Raw genomic sequence first — 22,793 nt, 5'->3', positions numbered from 1 at the left:
CGGACGGGAAAATGACGTTTAAATTTGAATGACATGTCAGGGGGTATCATTGGAATCGTTTCCTCGATAACATTTGCCATTAACCTTTTAACTTTGAACTTTTTTTCTGCACTTTCTGTACTTATTGTTGTACTTTCTGAACCTGTTGCTGTTCTTTCTGCTCTTGTTTCTGAATTGTATGTATCAGTTTCTGTACCTTTTTCAGTACTCTGTATTTCTGTGCTTTCTCTACATGTTCCTGTCCTCTCTGCACTTGTTTCAGTATTTTCAGTATTTGTTCTCTCATGTCTGTACTTGTTCCTGTACTTTCTGTATTTTTTCACTGTTTCTACCTGTTCCTGTACCTTCCACACTTGCTTCTGTGCGTTCTGCACTTGTTCCCTTTATTTCTATACCTGTCCAGGCGAACTTCGTACCGCTGAAAAAATATCTCTGGATGGAAATTATTTCGAACACTAACAAAATCAGAATAATCAAACGACCTGTATGAAAGTCGGTATCAGAAGAGTGTGGTCATGATTGTTCGCGATCAATGAAGTTGAATGGTAAAATAAATCTCAGCAATTTTCCAGTTTGTGAGAAAGTCGATGAATCGCTTCAAAGAGGTGAAAAATGTCAATGTGATGTTTTCCAAACCCCGTTCAAACGATGATGTCCGTAAAAGCAGCAAGAGTTGTTAGTTAGAGTATATTGTACGGATCTGTTCATAGCCACATAAACGCAAATAATTTGAAATGTCGAAGTACTCTGCAGAAACCGATGTTTAGAGAAAAATATGCCGAAAAAAACATAAAACATCCTTTGGATTCCAATGGAATTGTTCCATTGCACACTTCAATCTTGCTAATCGTGAAGATAGAAATTCACATTTCTGGAATTTTAAGAAAACAACGAATTATAAAATAACGTCTCGCTCACTCGTCAATCACTTTCTTTTTTTATTTCGTTCTTTAATTTGAGTTGACGGCATTGAACACAATTTATATATCGAAAAATGGAAACCTGTATGCTGTTTATTTGGCGCCCATACCTAATTGAACATGTGGTTGAAAATAAAGAAGTACGTGAATCAAGTACACTGAAAAAATAACACACGTCTACTGTATCTGTTTTAACACATGAGATGCGTGTGACGAAATTTATTTCAATTGTATATGAGATCCATTGAAAATATTGTAAAGTATACATGAAAACGAAATGCTCAAGCAATCAAATCTATAGGTGAAACATACAGATACAAATCACATTCGATCTCATCATGTTTTGATGTGAATTGAATTTGAATTAGAACTTTAACTTTTTTTCAGTTATTTCTATGTGTATTACATATGAGTATTATGTGTGTAGCGTACAATCACAACAGTAATTCAATCATTCGCGAAAAATTGGCCACTGAAAATTGCCTGTGCTCTAATGAGAACCAACTCATTTTGGATTCAGAGGCGGTTCAAGAAGTAATAGAAAGTAAGTGACATCAAATTCATGGATGCAATATTTTTATCGTCTCAATTATTTTCAGAGTACGGCATTAGCATACTGGAACAATCGGCTGTTGTACAGTTCTTGACGAGTGGTCAATGTTTCGGACAAAATAATAACTTAGTTGATACAAATATCTCTGAGAATGCATCGCAGCTATCTACAAGCATCGTAAAGGTAATTTTCTGTTGAGTATAGACGTATAATATAAAGATAAATAAACCTCCAGCAAGTGAATTCCAGAAAAAATTTTGGACGACATATCTCATTGTAAAAAGTTTACACAAAGATTGAATAGCACTTGTCTGGTTACCACTTGGTCAAATTTCTATTCAAATTTGATTTTGTCGGGAGATGTTCCGATAAAAACGATTTTTAGCATTTTTTTAATTTGTTTTCCAATCGTTCTTTTCAGTTTCCAGGAAATGAGAGACATTCTTCGTCTGTGGGCAGTAGAAAGCCATTATGGGAGCAATGCGATCAGGTAAATTATATTTCTAAAATATATCCTCAACATGTAGCAAATTGATCTAAAATGCTTGAACTACAGGATACTATCAGAACTTTTTTGTTTAATAATAACTAAACAAAGCAACTTCGTTGTTTATAAAGTATTTTGCAGGCTTAAAATTTTTAGTTTACTGTCTCAATGTAAGTTCTCTTTTCAACAAGGAGTAGAATTAATCAAACCTTACTGTCCCAACACCAATTTTTAGAACTGAATGTTTCTAAGTTACCAAACCTGTAATGTTATTTATATTTTTTTAATGTTTTTTGAAGGAATCCATGATTGAACTAGACAAGGAAAACATTGATTCGAATCAAATAGTTCTGGATTCTACAATTGAAAGTTTACCGTTTGGCCCACAAGTATTGCAGCGATTGTTAGAACAGAATTTGTTTGGGAAGGCTATATTGGAAAAAGCAACACAAGGTCCTCTGTCTGAACGTCGCCAACTCGAGCTAGCCCAAGTGATTGCCGAGTGGCATTTAGAAAATCGCATAAAACTCTATGAAAACGATTTAAAAACATATTCAAAAGCAATTGCACTGTTGTTTCCATCAGAGAACGAGGTTTCTTTACAGCATTATTATTGATGTATTCGGTAATTCATTCAAATCACTTTTCAGGAATCATATTATTTGCCGAAAGGAGGAGATAAGAAAAACCCCGGTGGAAAAGTTTACAACAAAATAAACACTATCAAATCACGACTGAGAAAGCGCTCTAAAGAAGACGAAGATTATCTCAACAGTTTGAAATCAGGAAAACGACCAAATATCGATACTGAGTTGTTCGATTCCTGTGCGATTGAAGCCCGCAAATGGTTGTTGATAAATAAAGCACCGTGGTCAACTGTTCTCGATAATTGGACAGTAACGTTTGGAATGCGTAAATCCTTTCTTGATAGCTCCGTCGCTTTAGATAAACTAATCAAAGCGGATTTATGGAACTTAGTCACGTCGGAACACGGATATCAGTTGGTAAGTTACAAGATCATACGAGTTGAAAAAGTATCTAATGCTGATTATTGACTATAGATTGACATTGATTTCCGCTTACTGGAATTGGGAAACGAAGACGGTTCGATAAAATGGTCGACAGTTCTCGGTACTATTCAGCTATTTTTTCAACAACGTATAAAGGACGAGTGTTTTTCGGAGCTATTGCATTGCCTTTGTGATAAAGCTTTGAATCAAGGTAATGACATAATGAAATTTCAATACCAATGTCGATAAAATATTTATTAAAAGTTGATGTAATAATATATTTAAAACATATGACGAATAAAATAAAATAAGACCAACATTTGATTATTTTTTGGCAATAAAAATGCCTTACTGTTCACTATATGGGGCCGGGTGTCAATTAAAAGTTTCAAAAATAGTCGCGTAATCTTTTTGTGTCATAATTTTGAACGTTAATAACTCGGTCATTTGTTGATGGATTGTTATAATTTAACAACCAATCGATTCGGATACTTTTAACTTAAACATTTATGACGACGTCGTTTCAGTATTTCAATAGTATACCATTGAAAAAATGGTTGGAATCGACCTATGTTTTCATCCACCAATCCCTGTTGTACAAAATGACGTCAACTTCTTGTTCGGCATAGGAGGCTTTGCGTCATGCATAAAAAACACCGCATCGTTCTGCGTAGTATGAAGAGAAATCTATAAATATAGGCTGCACAATATTTCTTTGCCTAGTTGATGTTTGACTGTGAATGAAACAAGTAGCTTGTCCATGGCCCCAAATATTTTTTATAATAAATTTAGAACAGTCAACTGTGAAAAGGTGTTTTACACTGACGGATCAAACATCAACGAGTCCACAGGCTTCGGCATCTTCAATCAAAACATCACCGCTTCTTACAAACTCAGTGATCCGGCTTCAGTTTACGTCGCAGAATTAGCTGCTATTCAGTACACCCTCGAGATCATTGAAACGTTGCCCAAAGACCATTACTTCATTGTCACGGACAGTCTAAGCTCAATAGAAGCTCTCCGGGCAATGAAGCCAGGAAAGTATCCCCCATATTTCCTGGGGAAAATACGGGAACATTTGAGTACTTTATCTGAACGGTCTTATTCAATATCGTTAGTCTGGGTCCCTTCACATTGTTCCATTCCGGGAAATGAAAAGGCAGACTCATTGGCTAAGGTGGGCGCATTAGAAGGTGATATTTATGAAAGACCAATCTGCTTCAATGAATTTTTCAGTATCTCTCGTCAGAAAACTCTCGAAAGTTGGCAAACTTCATGGAGCAATGACGAACTGGGACGATGGCTACACTCCATTATCCCTAAGGTATCGACGAAACCTTGGTTCAAGGGGATGAACGTGAGTCGTGATTTCATTCGCGTTATGTCACGACTCATGTCAAATCACTATACATTCAACGCACATCTCCGGCGTATCGGGATCGTGGAGAACGGGCTCTGCACCTGTGGCGACGGTTATCAGGACATCGAGCATGTCGTGTGGTCGTGCGTAGAGTATCGCGACGCCAGGTCGAAGCTACTGGAATCCCTCAGGGCCCGAGGTAGACCGCCTGAGGTTCCGGTTCGGGATGTGTTGGCGAGTCGGGATAGTTCATATATGCTTCTCATATACCAGTTTCTCAAACACATTAATATACAAGTGTAATCTGTTACATCTGGCTTAGAAAGTTCCTCCTATTTATCGACGTTGTTTCAACTGTGGCTAAGAATTATTTCTCAACTGCAGGTTCGACACTAACTTCCGCCGATTATCCCGATTCCTCATCTGTCCACCATCTTCATCGGAACTAACAAGATCTTTTTGCTGTCACTAACCTTCGCTTCCCCCCTCCCCGTCTCTTCACCATCTCGATGTCAACTAATTAGATCTCTGTCGTTTTAGTCATTTCATTCCCATATCCCCTTTTTACTCCGTTTTCCGCAATATTTACTTCGCTTTTTTTTTTTTTTTCATTTTCTTCTGTAACAACACCATCATCGCCCACGGAAACTTATCAACAGCATGCGGGCCACCCGCCGGGTATTCGTAACCTGGGGGTGTTTCCCGCGGACCCACACGGACCGAAGAATGCGGCCAACATGAATATTCACCAACGCCATATGGAAGACTCTCATGAAATATTCAATTCACCGGCCGATCACCACATGAAGGCTGGATCTGCCAAAGTCAACCACTGCGACCCAAATATGACATTACTTAATGATACAACCCTAGTTTTAAGTTAGTCGTAAATTTTAAATTAGTAAAAGCCCTTGGCATCTTAGAGCTTAAGCAGTGTGCCTTAAACATTATATTCTTGAATAAAAAAAAAAGTAGCTTGTCCAGTGAGCTGATGATTGAATTGTATATGCGTTCACTTGCTGGATTGTCGCTTTTGCGTTATGTGTTGGTGAAATTTCCTGTTGTCTGCGCAACACCGCTTCGTGTTCGCTTGAATATCTTATATATCATCTAGCTATTGAAGAATCGAATCAGTGTGGTTACCGATTCTTTTTAAATATCCCATGTATTTAGCAAATTTTTGGTCGATTTTGCCATTAAAAATGCCTTACACTTCGCTTCCCGAGGCTGGGTGTCAATTTAAAACATGCAAAACTAATCGCGTAACATTTTTCTGTCATAATTTCGAACGCTTATAACTCAGTCATTTGTTGATGGATTTATATAATTCAACAACCAATCGATTCGGAAACATTTACCTTAAACTTATGAGACAACGTCATTTGAATATTTCAATTGCATACCATTGAAAAATTGGTTTGAATTGAATATTTCATTTTGGTTCTCTGGTAACTATCAGGCCAATTTAGAATTATCGGCGATAGATTTTTTGCGGATCTAATTTGCAGCGCTTGTTCCTCGATGATTTGTTAATGGATTTTCCTAATTTAGATGATTCCAAAGCTTCAATATTGTTAGCTTAAAAATGTTTAAATTTGTCAACGGATCGGTTTGCATACTTAAATCTCCATTCCAATACGAACAAAACCCTAGAAACGTTTCATTTTTAATGTTATTATGCTCGGTCGTGTCTTGAATACAACCCTCTAATTTTTTCAGATAATCATCTCTGTGCTGTTATTCTACTGCTTAATTGTGTGTTGCATCCTCAAAAGGTAGCTGGAAAGTATAAACCAACAATTGTAAACGGGATCGCAGATTCTATTTTGTTCGCATCATCTAACGACGATGCAGCAACGAAATTGAAAGCATTATACAGTCGATATCAAGATTTTGGTCTTCCAGCTTCTTCTAAGTTGATTTTCTTCGGAACTGATTATAAAAATCTCACTGGAATTTTTCGAGTATACTATGGTGACCTATTTTACACTCTACCTACTGTTTCAAGAGCAATAGATGTGTTCATCAAATTTACTGCTGTTTTAGGTTTGAAACATTCTAAATTTTCATATCTTGTTTGGTTATTCATATCCCGCTATATCTATGAGATTAAAAGACAAGAAAGATGCGTGTACTAAAGCTCGAATCATTCCTAAATGCACATAACCAAGATGAATCCAACGGCGATAGAAATTAAATGTTTTGTTACAAGATGTAATCAAAAATATCGATCAGGCCAAGCTTATATCGATCACTTAGTTAATATATACCGAATACCGCGGGAGTATAGGTTCGAATGTACTTATGGAGACTGTGACTTAATTTTTACAAATAAATATTCATTTAAACGACATATTCTGAATCACAAATTTGACATGAACCGTAACCGTTTATCTTTTATCGTTAAAGAAAATAGTGTAAATATTCATGCTACTAATCAAAATGTTATTTGTTACAATCACATAAGCAGTAAACAAGAAAGTGACGACCATAGTAAATTCAATTGTTCGGAAATTGATAATGCGGTCCTAGATTGCATTCTGTGTTTACACAAACGAAATAACATAACGCGATCTGACATACGAGATATTCAACGAAGTGTTGAAGTAGTTTACACAAAAATAGCAGAAAAAATCCAAACATTGCCATTTGTTTTTACTGATAAACAATCTGAGTTCGAACTAATGTTTTATGTTGACAGACTGAAAAATACTTTTAATTATATTAGCAGTGATTATAAGTTCTTTCGCTATATAGAAAAGATAGGAATAATAATACTTCAAAATAATATACTTACACAGCTCACTATTCCGCCCGATCTACTGCTTGCGGCTAACCTAAAAACATATCACATGGCAATACTAGATGCAGAGTTCCAACTCAAATCTTTTTTTGAGAGTCCTGGTATTCTAGATAAAACTTTGGAATACATGAATACATTGAAAAATTCAAGCAGAATCATGCATTTCGTTAACTGTACATTATGGAAGGCGATTATAAAAAAATACTCAAACGAAATTGTATTACCATTGTTGATCTACTCTGATTAGTATGAGATCAATGATAAGCTCTCATAACAAAAAAGACGTCATTTGTGGAATCTACTATAACTGTCTTGCGATTCCGAACGAGTGTAGAGCAAGGCTTTCAAATATTTTTGTATGTGGTGCTTTGAAGAAGATATCAATAAGTGACATAGGCATCAATAAATTGATGGAAGTGCTAATAAATCGATTCAAATATATGGAGGAAAGGGGAACAGAAATCTCTGTAAACAATACAAAATACAATATACGATTTGTGTTGGTTATGTGTCAGGGTGACAATCTAGGTGTACATACCATGCTTATGTTTACAGGTGGATTCAATGCAAACTATTATTGCAGATTTTGTAGAAGGCATAGACATTTGTTACAACAAGATGTCCAGGAATATCCAATGGATTCACGTAATGTACTGAATTATAAAGAAGATGTTAGAATTAACGATAAAAAAGAAACCGGTATAAGAGGCAGTTCGGAATTCAACAGTTTGCCATCATTTCATATCACAGCAAATAAATCCGTCGATGCCATGCATGATATTTTCAGCAATGGTATTTGCAAGTATGGATTTACAAAAATTTTGAACTACGTTCTGTTCAATAAACAATATTTAACTATAAATGAGCTTAATAATCGTAGACGTACTTTCAGCAAACAGGTATTAGACGCATCACTGATTCGGCAAACAAATCCAAAACAGTTCATATTAGAACAACAGCCAGTGAAATGCGTGCTTTTTGTCACTACTTTCCATTTATAGGCCTTTCGTTCCACAAAATGATTTGGTTTGGGATTATGCAAAAAGTCTTATCAAACTAGTCGAGATGATACTGCTGCTATCTTTTTCGGTGCAAGATATAGATAAACTTCGATTGTTTACCAAATACCATCATGAACTTTACCAGAAAATTTTCGAAGAAGGCTTAAAACCAAAGCATCACATAGTTCTACATTATGGATCAGTAATTGAAAGTAGTGGTCCTATAACTAATCAGATGTGTTTTAGACATGAAGCTAAGCATAAGCAGTTCAAACAATATGCACACGTTATATCTTCTCGTCGAAATATTACTTACACATTATGTCTGAAGGCAGCCTTGCAATTTAGTCACGATTTAAAAAACAACATTTTTTTCAAGAGCGATGCACAAACCACATTTGTACAAGTAGATTTGAGAGAAAGGTCATATTTTGAAAATATTGTCGAATCAACTAATATTGATTATAATGAAGAGACAGTTGCAACATACTTCTATGAATATTACGGTACGTTGTACAGAAATGGTTTTTATTTAACTAGAACAGAAAGAGACGTGACAGAGCTATATGAATTAGTAGAAATTGTTAAAGTAAGGCAAAAAATTTACGTTGTTGGGCAGTTATGGGAGTGCGGTGAATTAAGGGTGACCGTGGACAGAAGCCAAGGAAAATAAATGTAAAAGTATTGGTGAAACAATACTTTTTTCATATAGTAATAGTATTTGTGAGTAGAGAGGAATGAAATAATAATATTTGTGTGTTGAAAGGAATACAGTTGCAAGAACAAAATGTAAACATTGAAACTATTCAAATCACCTAGCAGAACAGAGTGAACTTATCTCATCTTCATGCTCATTCTGGAGTTGACAAATTGCAATCATGAGAATATAATGATTGTGCCAAAGAAGATAGTTTACTGTTTGCCCTCGCTTGGTTCTTGGCATTTTTCTTACATTACAAAGTAAAAAGGAAGCTGTTGCATTGATGGATTAAGTATAGTAACACCACACGAAATCAGAACAAACTCTGTTGCAATGGCTCTTTGTATTAATTTTAATTTTTGAATTTGAAGCTCACATATTCAAAAAATACAAACCAACAAATTCTACATTTTCCATTTTGTCGACAACATTATCGGATAGGGAAGCAATCTCACCCAGAGAACAGTCAAGTGGCATTTAACGAGAGGGATGGTTGATAAATCGGCTATTTGCTCTGAAAAGATTTATCATGCAAATTTGAAGATATAATTTCATATATTGACGAAAATATTTTACAACTTTACCTATTGATACCAAATTATTGGATCAAGTACAGTGTCTAAATTCCGTGGTATTGTATTGAACCGGCACTTCTGGCAGTTCTTCCACTGTTTGAACTGATGAGTCCCGCACATACTCGCCACCCAAAACACCCTCTATCAACGTATTCCATCTATTTTTCTATTGATTTTCGCGAATGAGCGCTGCTTTCTTATTCTTATACGGACGAGGCATTTCGAAAACATTGCAATACTTGAACTGTTTGTTTATTTTTTGCATTACTTAGCGACGGTAAATAAGACAAAAGGGTTGCGGATAATTAGGAGGGGAAGCAATATTTGAAATGGAAATTAGGCAAATGTTATCGTTTTTTTTAATATTGAGATTTTAGATGGTGACGTACAAAAGTAGTTTTGATCCGTAATTTTAACTATATCAATGTGCGACTAATTAAAAATATTGCCATTTTTATTGCATTGCAAGGTTTTTTTTTCTAATTATGTATGGCATCACTGCCAATTTAAAAGGGTGGTATTACCAATACTAAAGTAGGCCGGCAAACTTTTTATCGTGGATTTTCGGAAAATTTTCAAAACCAGAACTGTGAGTTATTCTAAGGTTTTATAATAAAATGTTTAGAGCAGATGATAAGTTCACCAGTGAAGAACAACTCAAATGTATTTCATAAAGCTTACTTATGTCACAGAGCTATAAACAGCAGTTGAAATCTTGAGGTGAGTGAAAAATAATAACATTCTAAGAAGAAACCTTCTAATGAAGGTCCGAAAAAGTTTTGCACAAATCATTCTTCAGAGTTGATAGTTTATCGTAAACATATATCAATACGATAAGTGATTATGTCACCAAATTGCAGTAGCAATTCTACGCAACATATTTACCCCTACGCGTAGAAAAAATGTGTTTCATGGTTTGTTTACATCAAGAGCAGGGCAAATAGCGGAAGGTGGAGTGGGAGGGTAGGCGGTTTCTTGGTTGCCATTTGTGGCTCGCTTCCATGGTCACCTTAATGATCATCTACTAGCATATGAGGCTATTCGTTGTACTCAGTTGTTCAAAGTAATAATAATATCAGAATTTGATGGGTCTCCTATTATGCTGCATTTTATTAACAATCGTATGTATTTTAGAAAAAACTTGATTTCTTCCACGATGAATGTGAAATTTAGGGTAACACAATGTAAGTAATGTTATTTTAAGTGATAATTTAAAATACAACATAACAATAATTAATATTCGTTTATTTATATCAAAGAAAGTCCTTTCATTGAGAATCATAACTATTTCATGAGAATATAAAAGTCGTTTACTGTGATTTTTACGTGGTTTTACTATGATTTTTATGTGGTGGATTTGCAATCAACATGTAAAAAGTTTGAAAAACATACGTTTCTTTTCAAATCATATTATTTTTACCAGTGAAAAATAATAATATTCAGTTATGTATCAAAAGCTATATTATATTTTTAGAAAAGATGATATTTCAAAACTGAGTTACAGACATGCAATATAAACGTGTTTTCCCATGATACTAATAAGTGACCAAATAAACATTATCACTGCTGACATCACTGCACTGCACAGAACTCCAATACACGTTGTTGCTTTGGCATCAAGTACAAATTCATATGTTTAAACAATGATTTCAACCTTAGATTTTCTTTCTGTGTATTCTCAATAAAATTTGAACACAAATCAGCTTGTTTTACGCCCAAGGATTTTATTATTAATCTAGTATTCATATTTTGCTCTACAGCGGGCAAGCATTACACAACTCGATATGCGCCAAACAATCGTCGTAGATCTAGCATGCATTGAGCGGAAAATCTCCATGTCTATACAAAATATTATAGCATATATAGCCTAAAACCTCACGTCACCTTTCGAACAAAAAAAAACATTTGTAAATCGGTCCACGCATAGCAGAGAATATTAGCAACACACACTTTTGCCACTATTATTATTATCATTATTATATATATATATATATATATATATATATATATATATATATATATATATATATATATATATATATATATATATATATATATATATATATCTATATATGGATAACTTCAACGAATTCTATACAAATCGAAAAAGACACCACCACATCACAGTAAAACCATCTCGTGATGGAAAAGGCTGTTAGTTCAGTCATGTTTAATAGTTTGCGTTGATCGTGCACCCAGAAGTGCAGTAATACAAGCTATCATACCAAATTGAAACATTATTTTGCAATTTCAATAATTAAATAATGCCTAAATAAGCAATGATAGTAAAATGATCTATTACTTTGTTATAAGTTTACAATCGCTTTTTGTTCGGGATGGTTTACCTCACTAAAAAGATTTTCGATTCAAGCAAATAAATTCAAACCTGTGGAAGTTAAAATATATTTCAAAAGTACAGCAAGTTTCACCCTAAATAAATGCGTTCAAATTCAACGTATTCACTAAATATTTAAAATGGTCTGTTTTTGATATAATTCCTCTGAAATTCGACTGAAGAACTGTATTACAAGGTTTCTTCTGTTACCTCCCGAAGAGACGTCCTAGTGGCATCCAAATGGCGTACTAATTTAATTTTAGTCAGGTACAAAAATGATCAAACTAAGTATAAACTAATTGTTGCAAACCAGACACAACCTTAAATCATACCTAAAAGCCAATCAATACTTTGCTCAAACGTAAGTAATTTGTTACATTCAATTCAAAGCATTTCCGTTTAGTCATGACATCGCAAACATTGAATCCTCACTCGCTGTCTGTCGAAACTTAAAGGCCCAAAATGGAATACTGCGTCGCTTAAAGTTGCTTCCTGTTCATCATCACCAATTCCTGTCTGATTCAATTGAACTAAAACCGACTCGAAACTTTCTCAAATGAATCGTGACGTTCCACCAGTGAAGCTACATTCTATTTTATCATCAAACGATCGAACTTGTTTGTACATACAAAGAAAAACACATGTCGAACCGTATGACAATGATTAGACCGATTCTGTTACGTTTTACCTGCTCGGAATATTTGAAGGAAAAAAAGCCGACCCCATGGCCTACATGCCACACAAGGTCGACACTTTCCAGATAACGCCCATCGCATCACCGTTGCTTGGATCCCCCAAAACGTACAGTTGGAGAGGTTGGGGAGAGATAGCTAACACCACTTACCATTGACGAGTACGGCCAGCACGGCAAGCCAAACCAATAATCCTGTCCCGGTGGTGACCGGATTTAGCACCGTCATCTCCGCTGCCAGCACTGGTCTTACGCAGCGACGATGGCCGACTACTACGGAGGGTGATGCTATTGCTGCTGCGGCTACCGCTGTCCGAAGGCTGCTACCGTTGATCACCATCTTACAATTCCGAACACGTTTCGAGCCCCGAATGGTAATAAAAAAAAACCCCTGACACAGATCAAGACCCAAGCGGATGCCTACAGCGCTGGGTGGGTGAGCTGCATCGAGGTTCGTCCGCCTTTCGGTTCTCTTCAGCAAGCAGCCGATTGTCACAGAGGCCGATTGTCGTGTCGAGTTCAAGGGGTTGATACACTGGAGCGGCGTTTTACACTTTATTGACACATTATTCTTGATTTTTTCTTCTTCGCCCTGGTATATATCTCTGTTTCAACCGTCTGAGCACGTGGGTTTTTTTTCGGGCAAAAGAGGATTGAAATGGTGCTAAATTTTCTCTAATAATAATGCTTTTTACACTTTGATCCGGGCACCAGATCGTTTAAGCACCTCGGCTGCTTTTGTAGGGTTCTTCCTGTTTTCTTTTTACAGTGAAAATGAGCTGAAACGAGAAATAAGAAAGGAAATTTATAATTTGTTTGAACGTTAGCGGCGATAAGTTTGCATGTTAAAAGGTAGTGTCTTCTTTCTTCCCGTCTTTCCGTCTTTCCGTCTTTCCGTCTTTCCGTCTTTCCGTCTTTCCGTCTTTCCGTCTTTCCGTCTTCTTTCCGTCTTCTTTCCGTCTTCTTTCCGTCTTCTTTCCGTCTTCTTTCCGTCTTCTTTCCGTCTTCTTTCCGTCTTCTTTCCGTCTTCTTTCCGTATTCTTTCCGTCTTCTTTCCGTCTTCTTTCCGTCTTCTTTCCGTCTTCTTTCCGTCTTCTTTCCGTCTTCTTTCCGTCTTCTTTCCGTCTTCTTTTTTTCTTCTTTCCGTCTTCTTTCCGTCTTCTTTCCGTCTTCTTTTTGTCTTCTTTCCGTATTTCCGTCTTCTTTCCGTGTTTCCGTCTTCTTTCCGTGTTTCCGTCTTCTTTCCGTGTTTCCGTCTTCTTTCCGTGTTTCCGTCTTCTTTTCGTGTTTCCGTCTTCTTTACGTGTTTCCGTCTTCTTTCCGTGTTTCCGACACCTTGCCGTGTTTCCTTCTTCTTTCCGTGTTTCCGTTTTCTTTCCGTGTTTCCGTCTTCTTTCCGTGTTTCCGTCTTTCCGTCTTCTTTCCGTCTTTCCGTCTTTCCGTCTTTCCGTCTTTCCGTCTTTCCGTCTTTCCGTCTTTCCGTCTTTCCGTCTTTCCGTCTTTCCGTCTTTCCGTCTTTCCGTCTTTCCGTCTTTCCGTCTTTCCGTCTTTCCGTCTTTCCGTCTTTCCGTCTTTCCGTCTTTCCGTCTTTCCGTCTTTCCGTCTTTCCGTCTTTCCGTCTTTCCGTCTTTCCGTCTTTCCGTCTTTCCGTCTTTCCGTCTTTCCGTCTTTCCGTCTTTCCGTCTTTCCGTCTTTCCGTCTTTCCGTCTTTCCGTCTTTCCGTCTTTCCGTCTTTCCGTCTTTCCGTCTTTCCGTCTTTCCGTCTTTCCGTCTTTCCGTCTTTCCGTCTTTCCGTCTTTCCGTCTTTCCGTCTTTCCGTCTTTCCGTCTTTCCGTCTTTCCGTCTTTCCGTCTTTCCGTCTTTCCGTCTTTCCGTCTTTCCGTCTTTCCGTCTTTCCGTCTTTCCGTCTTTCCGTCTTTCCGTCTTTCCGTCTTTCCGTCTTTCCGTCTTTCCGTCTTTCCGTCTTTCCGTCTTTCCGTCTTTCCGTCTTTCCGTCTTTCCGTCTTTCCGTCTTTCCGTCTTTCCGTCTTTCCGTCTTTCCGTCTTTCCGTCTTTCCGTCTTTCCGTCTTTCCGTCTTTCCGTCTTTCCGTCTTTCCGTCTTTCCGTCTTTCCGTCTTTCCGTCTTTCCGTCTTTCCGTCTTTCCGTCTTTCCGTCTTTCCGTCTTTCCGTCTTTCCGTCTTTCCTCTATGATTAATCAATTATTTAAATACAGTAGTACTTCAAAGTTAACTTCAAAGGGGTGTGTCTTTTTCCCAGGATTGTGCCAAACGGGTAAATTGTAAGTATCGAAATATCATAAACAACGGAACCCGCTTCAAAGGATACCGAAACATAATCATTAGACGAGATTTCCAAGGGAATGGGTCGCTTCAGGACGAGAACCAAAACAAAAATCCATTTCGGACGAAGAAAACGTCTTGCTGGAGGCAAACACAGAAACAATATTAGGATGAAATTTTGGTGATGGAAATAATGCGAATGAAATAATAATTCCTTTTTTCCTAGTCTGCTCCTTGCCAGCTTCTGAGGAGCGAGCGGATCGTTGTGTGGTTCAAGTTTTCTTATGGTGGAGGGGAAAAGCTCTGTTTGCCTTTTATTTCTCCACCGTATTCCGGGAAAGAAGTTTCTTTTTACTCGCGTTCTGCTCCACATCCCAGACATAAATAAACATTGGTCCGATGTCTTTTCTTTAGGCACGACCCATGCCTACTGCATGGACATTACATTTTGGTTTGACCGAGCACGGATAACTAGATTCGCTTATACCGCACCCTCTGATGAAATGGAAATTGCGGCGAATCAGAGAGTACGTGACCATCAATCTAACTGTCAAAGTTTATTTTATTAGGAGTTATTAGGATCTAATCCTTTTAACAAATTCTTTGCCTCGTTTCCGGCACATATCGGGACAGTCGAAGCCAGGGTTCGTGATTTCGGCAGTGAAGGAAGTGCTCTTCCCGATGGCTTCCTGGTACAGCCGTGGATTGTTGGTGGGTGGAAGAGTGGAAGGGCAACCCAACCGAAACCGAAAGCAAAACGATTGCCAAGTTAGGGGCTATATTTCTTGGGCAGGTTGTAGGTATGCGTGCTAAAGTGAACTGTTTTTGAGCTGGGAAATTGATTGTCCAGTACAATTTAAGGTCAATTTGGGACATATTTTGGGATGCGGTAGAATTGAAATAGAAAGGTACGTTCCACATCGATTATGGCGATAAAAAGGAAACATTTCCCGGGCAGACCGAGATGGGTTTTGAGAAGGACAGCGAACAAAATTTTATTGCATGGTATTTTTGACCTCTTGAAAATTATTGAAAACAATCACCTTTACAGTCCCCTTTTTTTTAAATGGTTTTAATGCAGCTCTCGAAAACAAGTGAGTGCATTTTTCTTGGGGGGATTCAACTTGAAGCTATCAAAACCAATCAAACTTTACAAGCAGCCGAAATGGTATCATTCTTAGATAATTTCGTTAGAGAAACCAATTTCCCGGCAATAACTGAATTGGTAGGATGGAAATTGTGGTGGTGCAAATATTACTTGATCACACAAATCAATTTCGTTTGAGTAGTGACCGACCTGTCGTCCGTTTCGGAAGAATGTGAAAAAAAACGACTTGTTTTCTCAATCACTCAGCAATAATTTTCCGAAATCATGACGTAAGGCCGGTTGGAAAAGTTGGAAAACGAGATAAAAACTAGAAAGCTACTTTGCTCCGAAACTCACATGAGGGAAGCCGACGAAAACATTCCATCAACAACACTCACAGAGCGGAGCACGCTCGGTCCAATGGGCGGCGGAATTCCTCATGGGAAAGAAAAAGTTGAAGTAAAGTAAAGTTTGTTATTTACGAAGGATTTCGATCCCAGCCTGTGCACATCTTCGCCATACGCCCGCCCGGCATAGCTTGCTTTGATGAGAGCATTCATTTAGGTGTGGAACAAGGCAGGCGTCGCCTTGCCTCGAAAAACGAACGGAAGAGCTTATATCGAAACCTGATGTGGGGCGCCCTTTTATTTATTATTTCACAGAAAGTGCTCTCCTTCGCCTCTGGATCGTACGTGAAGGTATGGACGAAACTTTTCGAACTTCCCAGAAAGATATCGATACAGTTTTTTCTCCACTTTCGGATTGACGTGACCGGAGGTACCGGAAGAGAAAGTAATTTGGAAAATTGAAAAGAAATTTCACCAATTTCGATTGGTTCAAATGTGATTGATTAACGATCGCTTTGATCAATAACGCTGATGACAAGTTTCTGGCAACGGTTATTTTGATTTGCAATTAACATCATAATAGAAGTGAATTAATATAACAGATATAAAAGAAGTATTATTATTCCAGAAGAATGTTTTAAAAAAATTCCAATAACGTATCTTTATTCGTATGAGATTTTCATAAATCACATCAAAGTAAAGCATCCTATACTGTCAACCTGAAAGATACGGCAAGAATGTTCACATCAAATAAGATATTCAACTCGATGTTTCTGTCACATCTCGACGTGAATCAATGAAACCGAAAGATCAAACAGTTGAATAGTGCATGCGATGAGACCGACATTAAAGAATCGTCGTACGCAGCTACTGCCAAATACACAAAATTCTTATTATTCCATTGGGAGCAATGTCGGAGCAGTTAACATACAAAATCAAAATAGATTCGACAGAAGGTATGTGGCTCATAGAAGCAATTATGCCTGATTACCAATGAATTCATATTCAATATGTGGTACTGAATGGAATTGTGGCTGTATTAAGTATTCAACAGAGTACAGTTGTCTCCAGAATGACAGTGCACAGTGGTTCAAAAGCCCAATTTCACGCTCTTAATTGATAACTCATTAAAAACGTGATTTTAGAGGTACAGTATCTTCAGCAAAGTTGCTCATAATGATAAACGCCATCTTTTGGCAGATTTCATTTTTGTTATTAAACCCCCTAAAAGTGAGATAAAAATATTAATTTTGCTCAGGGTCAACATAGGTGCTAAGTTGCTTCGACAAAGTTGTTTAGAAAGTCATTTCAAACAAATTGACTGAAGGTACTATTTCTATAACTTGAGTGTAATTCATGATATAATGTATTTGATGAAAAGGGTGTCCTAAACCCAGTTTTTGTACAAAAACACATATATTTTTAATTTATATGAGTTTTTCATGTTCTACAAAGTTTTTTATCTTTAAAAACTACACAACTTTCTCAAACATACTATGCTGCTATCATTTCAGTTTAATGAAATAGAGTAATTTTTCATGTTTTTTTTCAAAATTTCAACTTGTCTATCATCAAAAGGCGCAGAAAAGTGCAGATGAGACTACTTATATATTAAACTACTTGAAAAGAGCTTTCATACCGTGGTTGAATTACTCGTCTGCAGGCGAAATATGTTCTTTTCAAATATCCTTGTCCTTGACATTTGCAATGATAAGGTTCATTGTATGTCACATCAGATTTCAGTATATATTCATTACCATGGTACTTGCCACAAAATTTTTTTTGCACATTGAAGTCTATAAAGGGAATCAGGAATCAGAACAAATTGGCTCAAATGGCACGTTCCCCTTGATATTTGGAGATTTGTGCCTTGCCATCAATTTGTTTTTAGCATCATTTTCCCGATATATAAGAGGGAAGGATTGAAAGGAAATGGTAAGGGTTGGACTAGGAGGATGGGAAAAATTGACGACACAAAAACACATAAAAGCAGAAGTAAATTCTGCACCCCTAAGGGATGCTGAACAATCTGCTGAGGATCACATTTAGTGGAAGCAGAAGGAAATTCTGAACCTCTACGAGGTCCCGAACAGTCTGCTGTTAATAAAACCTCCAACCCCCGAGAGGATTTAGAGATCTTACAAAAGCGACACCATTCTGCACTCCCGGAAGAATGCAGAACGACTCGCAGTATGTACGAGCAGAAGTAAATCCGGTACCCCCCAAAGGATGCCAAACAATCTGCTAAACCCTATTTAAGGTGAATACAGAAGGGATTCATTCACTCCAGGAAGAACGATGAACCCTTCTGACTATAGCTCCTTACCACATTGGGTGAGAAACGAGAGAATATCCTTCAATTTTAGCTCCGCATACACAGACTCAACCATGTATGGAGAACCAAAAACCCGGATACGTAGCTGCGTCAATGCGGGACAGTTACATATCAGATGATATGAAGTACCATAATCGCATTCACACAAATCACACGAATAATACTCAGCACGTTGAATAGTAGCCATGTGATAATTGAGTTTGCAATGTCCAGTCAGAGCTCTGACCAGAATACTGCAATGATACTTGGAGAAATGCAGTAGACACTTTGACATTTTCAGATTTAAATCTGGTAGAAATGCTTTTGTCTGAGCGCAAGTTTGCAAGCTGCGCCAATAAGACTGTATGGACAAGATAATGCTTCTTGTTTTAGGAACACATGTAGGGGTTTAATACACAGTAGCGCCTCTAGAGCAGCATTAGGAGTTGTCGTGAATGCTCCTGTCATCGCCATTAAGACCATCCTTTGGAGATGATTTAGCTTCGACTGAACTGTCGCGACTTCTCCTTTCTGCCACCATACAAGACTAAAATGCTATGCTAAAATTGGTCTAACGATAGTTGTGTAGATCCAATGAATATATCTGGGTTTGAGTCCCCATGATTTTCCAAAAGCTCGTCTGCATTGGCCAAAAGCCTTGCAAGCTCTTTTAATTCTGAAGTCAATGTGAGCAGACCAACTCAGTTTTGAGTCAAGAATAACCCCGACGTATTTAACTTGTTCGACCACAGTCACCTCTGAACCAAAGAACTGCAACGGACGAGCTCCTGTGATTATCCTACGATGAGTGAAAAGCACCATTGATGTTTTGCCCGGATTTACAGATAATCCAACCTGACAACACCATTGTTCAACAGATCGCAGGGCTTTCTGCATTAAATCAAAGAGAGTGTTAATGCTTATACCGGTCATCAATATATGATAATCGTCGGCAAAACCATAAGTCGGAAATCCAAGGTTATTAAGTTTCCTTAACAAACCATCAGCGACTAGGTTCCATAAAAGTGGGGATAGTACACCACCTTGAGGACACCCACAGACACTCAGCTTTCTAATCTCTGCTTGCCGAAGCGATGAACAAAGAAGTCGATTGTTAAGCATTGCGTGTATCCATTAAGGGAAAAACCCAAGATATTCCGTTCACGACTGCAATGTTTAACCTCCTGCAGCCATTCAGCCATCGGTACGGAAATGCACCTTGACTTAGGAGTTCCTATTTTTGTGGCCTTTTACGACATGGAACAGGAAACCAGTGGATCAATTCTTGGTAAAAAATAATTCCGCCGGATGCCACACGGCTTACCTGTTTGGTGGACTTATACCACCGGTACAGGTGGACCGTAGCGTTATTCTTAGCCAGTTGGGAAACCGCTACCGACACTACACGGCTATCTAGGCTGCTCAGAGAGGGAAAGTTGACATTGATGGTCAACTTCCATGGATGGCCGAGCAGCCGAATTGAAGTCTATAAAGGGAATAGTTTAGTAACTGTTTTGTCACGACTTTCGAAAAAAAGCAATCATCAAATTGAATTAAGTTATGTCATCTTCTGGTAGAGAAAAGTATTACCACAACTCATATTTTAGTTATTTGTATTTATTTTATAATAGCTGACAATGTTCTCAACCAGCTAAAAGACTCTTAGCATCGTCCGACAGATTCTTCTTGGACTGTTTTGGCCATTGACGAATATTTGTCAACAAAGAATCCTATGAAACTAATAACCAATTCATGGGATCCCGATTCGTAAGTGATCTGAATTGCTCGCGTGTATAATACTCTCGAAATCTGTATGAAAGAAACTTCTTAATCATTGTGAACAGTACAATATAGCAAGCGTTTATCGATCTCCACTTTAAATTATGAATAGAGGATATTTATCCGCAGAGCTTTTCTATAGAAAAATGATTGTAATGATTACTAAACTTTTTTATTTGTAGAACTCGATGTCTATAAAAATCATTTATTATGAGAGTTACCATGGTAACGAATATATACTGAAATCTGATCCGATTTAAAATTAACCTTATCATTGCAAATGTCCAGAACAAGGATATTTGAAAAGAACATATCTCGCTTACAGACGATCGCAGACGAGTAATTTAACCACAGGATGAAAGCTCTTTTGAAGTGGTTTAATGTGTAAGTAGTCTCATCTGCGCCTTTTGATAATAGACAAGTTGAAATTTTGTAAAAAAAATCATGAAAAATGGCTCTATTTCATTAAACTGAAATGATAGCAGCCTAATATGTTTGAAAAAGTTGTGTAGTTTTTAATGATAAAAAACTTTGTAGAACATGAAAAACTTATATAAATTAATAATATATATGTTTTTGTACAAAAACTGGGTTTAGGACACCCTTTTCATAAAATACATTATATCATGAATTACACTCAAATTACAGAAATAGTACCTTCAGCAAACTTGTTTGAAATGACTTTCTGAACAACTTTGTCGAATTATCTAAGCCCCCATGTTGGTCCTGAGCAAAAATAATATTGTTATCTCACTTTTAAGGGGATTAATCACATAAACAAAATTTGCCAAAAAATGGCGTCTTTCATTCTAAACAACTTTGCTGAAAATACTGTACCTCAAAAACCACGTTTCTATGAGTTATCAATTGAGAGCGTGAAATTGCGCTTTTGAACCACTATGCAGTGGTGTGAAAAAATAGTACAGTATCGTTTCACAAAATCATCATAATTATCGATTTCAATCATTATTGAGTTTAAACAGCAGTGAATGAAATTATGGTTTTGGTAAAATAAACAAATGCTTCTCGATGGTACGAAATTAAACAATGTCAGCAGTGGAATATACATGCAATTCTTTTCTGTCTTCAGTCACGTACCCAGAGGGGGGGGCCGAGGGGCCCTGGCCCCTCCCGAAATCAAAAACATATAATTATTTAGAATGTCTCAGACATGTGTTACAGAAATAACAAAACAGTGAAGGTAATGAAATGTAATACAATATCAGTTCCAGTGGAAAAGTTAAAAGAGTAAGTATGTTAAAAACAGCCGTAAAAGGTACACCGAGAATTAGGTACATGAGCAATCTTCAGTAACATTATTTTTTAATCTTTGGGCCCCTCCCGAAATGAAATCCTGGGTACGGGCCTGTCTGTCTTCAAAACAGTATGATTCGCTATCGAACATAATAATGAGCATAGGTATGAAAACTTAATATGGAAAGTCCCAGTATGCGTAGAAAATTGTGCTATAGAAGTAGGTGGACATAAACTTACTCCGGACGTTAGTGAGCTTTCTATTAGAGAATGCATATCACTGCATGAAAAAAATTACAGCGACCGATCACGATGACATTAAAAATGCCCAAGTGACCTTCTCTACGGCATTGTCGAACCACATCGGTTCGGAAAGTCGGTTTGATACTGATTATAATTGGCAATCTAGCGCGGAACTAATTTTCCCTAGCGCGATATCTAATGGCGTTTTTCATTGAAAAACGCTGGTGGCGTGAATTGCTCTGGTTTTGCATTTTCTAGCAGAAATTGCAATGAAACACCCTCAGAATATTGCATTTCTGCTCGAAAGTGCAAAAACAGAGCAGTTCACGCCACCAGTGTTTTTCAATTAAAAACGGCATAAGTTTCACTATTTGGAACTTTCTTAGGATTAGGATTGAATTTTACACAGACTGCTATTGTCACATTTCCGCAAAACTCAATTACCGTAGCAACACCTGCAAATGAAAAATGGAACCAAGAATAATAATTCTTCCAAAAATATAATAATGGAAACAGATATCAGCAATAAAAGTAAACTCGGAGGGGTGGAAATGTGGTTTGAAAGTGATTATTACTACTTTATCTAGTGTGAACTACGATTAAAAATGGAAAACCTTCAGAAATATGTAAAATTAGGTTAGAAGAGTTTTTTTGCGGACAAACCTTTTTCGAACAGAAATCAATCTAATGTTGACATGTACTATAGCGATGTCTAGCGATCGAGTACCATTTATTTGTTTCGGTTCAGTTAAGGGCACTCTGAACGCTAGAGGAATAAATTAAACGGCGATAAAAGGCTATTTCTCATTATAATATCGCATATTCGATAAGTAAGTATGACGTACACATTTAAAAAAATCCCTGTGATTTTACATCTTATTAGATGCACATAAATGGAGCGTCGCAGTTCACACAAATTTACGTCGAAGAACATTTAATATTGTGTCTAAAACTCCATGCCATGAAATTCATTGAAATAAAAAAAAAGAATACTGATAGCAACCGCCGCGACTTGAACCGAGAATCATTGGATCGCAAGTACGTCTGTTAATC

General features: G+C 37.2%; 2 protein-coding genes across 3 annotated transcripts in view; one reads left to right on the top strand and one right to left on the bottom strand.

Annotated features, from left to right (window-relative positions):
• The window catches only part of LOC131432780 (peroxidasin homolog), a 136,187-nt gene that overhangs the window by 86,180 nt on the left and 27,214 nt on the right, over positions 1–22,793 (bottom strand). For both annotated transcript variants that reach the window (XM_058599285.1, XM_058599286.1), the window contains exon 2: positions 12,589–13,214. In XM_058599285.1, coding sequence (XP_058455268.1) covers positions 12,589–12,775 — 187 coding nt within the window. In that variant the 5' untranslated portion in view covers positions 12,776–13,214. The remainder of the gene's footprint in view (positions 1–12,588; positions 13,215–22,793) is intronic.
• On the top strand, positions 1,311–9,467 carry LOC131432781 (uncharacterized). The gene is made up of 6 exons (XM_058599287.1): positions 1,311–1,464; positions 1,520–1,656; positions 2,260–2,553; positions 2,611–2,964; positions 3,022–3,181; positions 6,050–9,467. Exons 1-6 carry the CDS (start codon positions 1,329–1,331, stop codon positions 6,466–6,468), a joined length of 1,500 nt encoding a protein of 499 aa, XP_058455270.1. The 5' UTR covers positions 1,311–1,328; the 3' UTR covers positions 6,469–9,467.

Source organism: Malaya genurostris, chromosome 2 (genome assembly GCF_030247185.1).
Source record: "Malaya genurostris strain Urasoe2022 chromosome 2, Malgen_1.1, whole genome shotgun sequence".
In the NCBI taxonomy this organism is placed as follows: domain Eukaryota; kingdom Metazoa; phylum Arthropoda; class Insecta; order Diptera; family Culicidae; genus Malaya; species Malaya genurostris.
The sequence above is the reverse complement of the archived record's forward strand: the minus strand, read 5'-3'. Positions and strand labels throughout refer to the sequence as shown.